The sequence below is a fragment of the Sphaeroforma arctica genome (assembly GCF_001186125.1).
Source record: "Sphaeroforma arctica JP610 unplaced genomic scaffold supercont1.459, whole genome shotgun sequence".
Lineage (NCBI taxonomy): Eukaryota > Ichthyosporea > Ichthyophonida > Sphaeroforma > Sphaeroforma arctica.
This window is the reverse complement of record NW_014040099.1, coordinates 58,039-60,512: the sequence shown is the minus strand read 5'-3', so window position 1 is coordinate 60,512 and position 2,474 is coordinate 58,039. Positions and strand designations below refer to the sequence as shown.

Sequence of the window (2,474 nt, the reverse complement as noted above, 5' to 3'; positions counted from 1 at the left end):
CTGCTGTTCCTGTGATACTCTGCAGGCCTTGGTCAAGCAGTCTCGAGCAGAAACAGTCGAAGAGAGAGAAAAAGCCAAACAGACGGCCGACCGAGAGCAACAGCACTTGGATACAGTCAACACTCTGCAAACAGCACTCGACGACCTGAAGCTGGATCTTGCCCAGGCTCTGGCGGACCATGCAAAGGTAGAGTTTTAGGGTTTTAAGATTTTAGGGGTTTTAGAGGTTGTGCAGACGTGTGTGTGTGTCATGCAAAGGACAGGTGTGAGGCAATATTTAATGCGTGTGTGTACACATTTGCATAGACTCGTGTATACAAAACCTCTGCCTATGCGCTACAAATACTTAACCGCTTCGCTTATATCAGAACTTTTGTATATCGTTTACCGTTTAACGTCTACCATCTAGCCTCTTCATTGCCTCGCTTGTACCAGAACTGACGTTTGCCATGTAACGTGTGGTGTTTAACGACTAACGTCTTTGGGAATCATTCTGTCACATTCGCCATTCAGATTAACAACAGATGCGAAATATTAAACGAAACCATCAAACGCCAACGCCGTGAAGCAGAAGACAATGATCGCGCCACCTTGGTGTGTGCTCTGTTATGTTATATTTTATTTTTCTATGTTGTGTTGTGTTGTGTTGTGTTGTGTTGTGTTGTGTTGTGTTGTGTTGTGTTGTGTTGTGTTGTGTTGTGTTGTGTTGTGTTGTGTTGTGTTGTGTTGTGTTGTGTTGTGTTGGGTTGGATTGTGTCGTGCATGTGTGTGTATGTGTGTAAATGTGTGTAAATGTATGCGCATGTGTGTGCATGTGTGTGTATGTTTCGGGGGGGTTGATGTCTTTTCCCGTTGGGTGGGTTTCGGGGAATGCCTTGCTTGGGTGGCGGTCGTATATCGTTTATACGCATACGTCTACACCTCACAAGAATTGGTAGCTGTATATGACTGGTTCTCCATCAACTCCTTCAGCGAATTAGGTATTTTGAACTTTATTTGAACCTTGTGGGATCCAAAACTCAGGTTTCTTACATCTGCATCGTTTGTGATGGACTCGATCCTCCCCTTTGATTTGGGAACCGGACATTTCACGCGCACCTTCCTGTTTCAAATTTGGACCTGAATGTTGACAATGCGGTTTTCCTATATAATTAATTTGGGTCGAGCAGGACAATCTGGAGAAGATAAAACAACAACTGAAAGAAACCACTATCGAATTCGAGAACTACAAGACACGCGCGCAGAGTGTGTTGCGGCAGAAGGATCTAGCAGCCGACACTCTTGCCTCAGGTAGCCGTTGTCTGTTGTGTTGTGTGTTGTATGTAGGTGAATGTGTTGTGTGTTGTATGTAGGTGCATGTGTTGTGTGTTGTATGTAGGCGCATATGTTGTGTGTTGTATGTAGGTGCATGTGTTGTATGTTGTATGTAGGTGCATGTGTTGTGTGTTGTATGTAGGTGCATGTGTTGTGTGTTGTATGTAGGTGCATGTGTTGTGTGTTGTATGGAGGTGCATGTGTTGTGTGTTGTTTGTAGGTGCATGTGTTATGTGTTGTATGTAGGTGCATGTGCTGTTTGTTCCAGTGCGTATCAGGTATATATAGCGGTTATTGAGGTTTACTTTGCCCACCTCTTCTGGGGATGTCCTTTGTCATCTTATCATTTGCATACACTTATACATAACTGAGTTTTGTAGGGTTTAGGGGTTTTACCTGTACTTGTACTTGTACTTGTAGTTATACTTCTACTTCTACTTCTACTTATCCTTATCCTTATCCTTATCCTTATACTTATACTAATACTTATACTTACCTTACTTCTACTTGTTCTTGTACTTATACTCACCTTACCTATACTTATACTTGTACTTATACTCACCTTACTTGTACTTATACTTATACGTATACTTATACTTACACTTACCTTACTTCTACCTGTACTTGTACTGAAACTTATCTCACTTATACTTAAACTTATACTTATACTTACTTATCTTACTTCTCTCATTGTACCTATACAACAGCGGCGAACCCAGCCGAAGGCAGTATCTTCAACTCTCTGGGCGTGACATCCAACTCAGAAGAAACGGTATGTGTTTTGGGTTTGAGGGTTTTAGGGTTTCATCTCAAGCTCAATGGGATTAACCAGAAAGGCTACGCTCTCCTTATCTGCAGAAGACCATGTGCTCACACGCATCACCTATGGTTTTTGGGTTTAGGGTCTTAGGGTTTAAGGGTTTTGCATCACTGCGGCATGGGAAGCGTAACATCAGGTGCACACTTACACATACGAAACGTACACATTGACCTATATATATTCAGGTGCTGTAAACACAACTGCAGATACAAATGTAGATACACATACACATACACATACACATACACATACACATACACATACACATACATATACACATACACATACACATACACATACACATACACATACACATACATATACACACACATACACATAC

At 41.8% G+C, this 2,474-nt stretch overlaps 1 protein-coding gene across 1 annotated transcript in view; it reads left to right on the top strand.

Moving 5' to 3' along the window:
- The window catches only part of SARC_06442 (hypothetical protein), a gene marked incomplete at both ends in the record, with an annotated part of 4,888 nt that extends 2,584 nt beyond the window's left edge, over positions 1-2,304 (top strand). Inside the window, 5 exons of the mRNA XM_014299657.1 lie at positions 26-187; positions 514-594; positions 1,170-1,290; positions 2,022-2,086; positions 2,173-2,304. Coding sequence (XP_014155132.1) covers positions 26-187; positions 514-594; positions 1,170-1,290; positions 2,022-2,086; positions 2,173-2,304 — 561 coding nt within the window. The remainder of the gene's footprint in view (positions 1-25; positions 188-513; positions 595-1,169; positions 1,291-2,021; positions 2,087-2,172) is intronic.
- Positions 2,305-2,474: the final 170 nt, after the last annotated feature.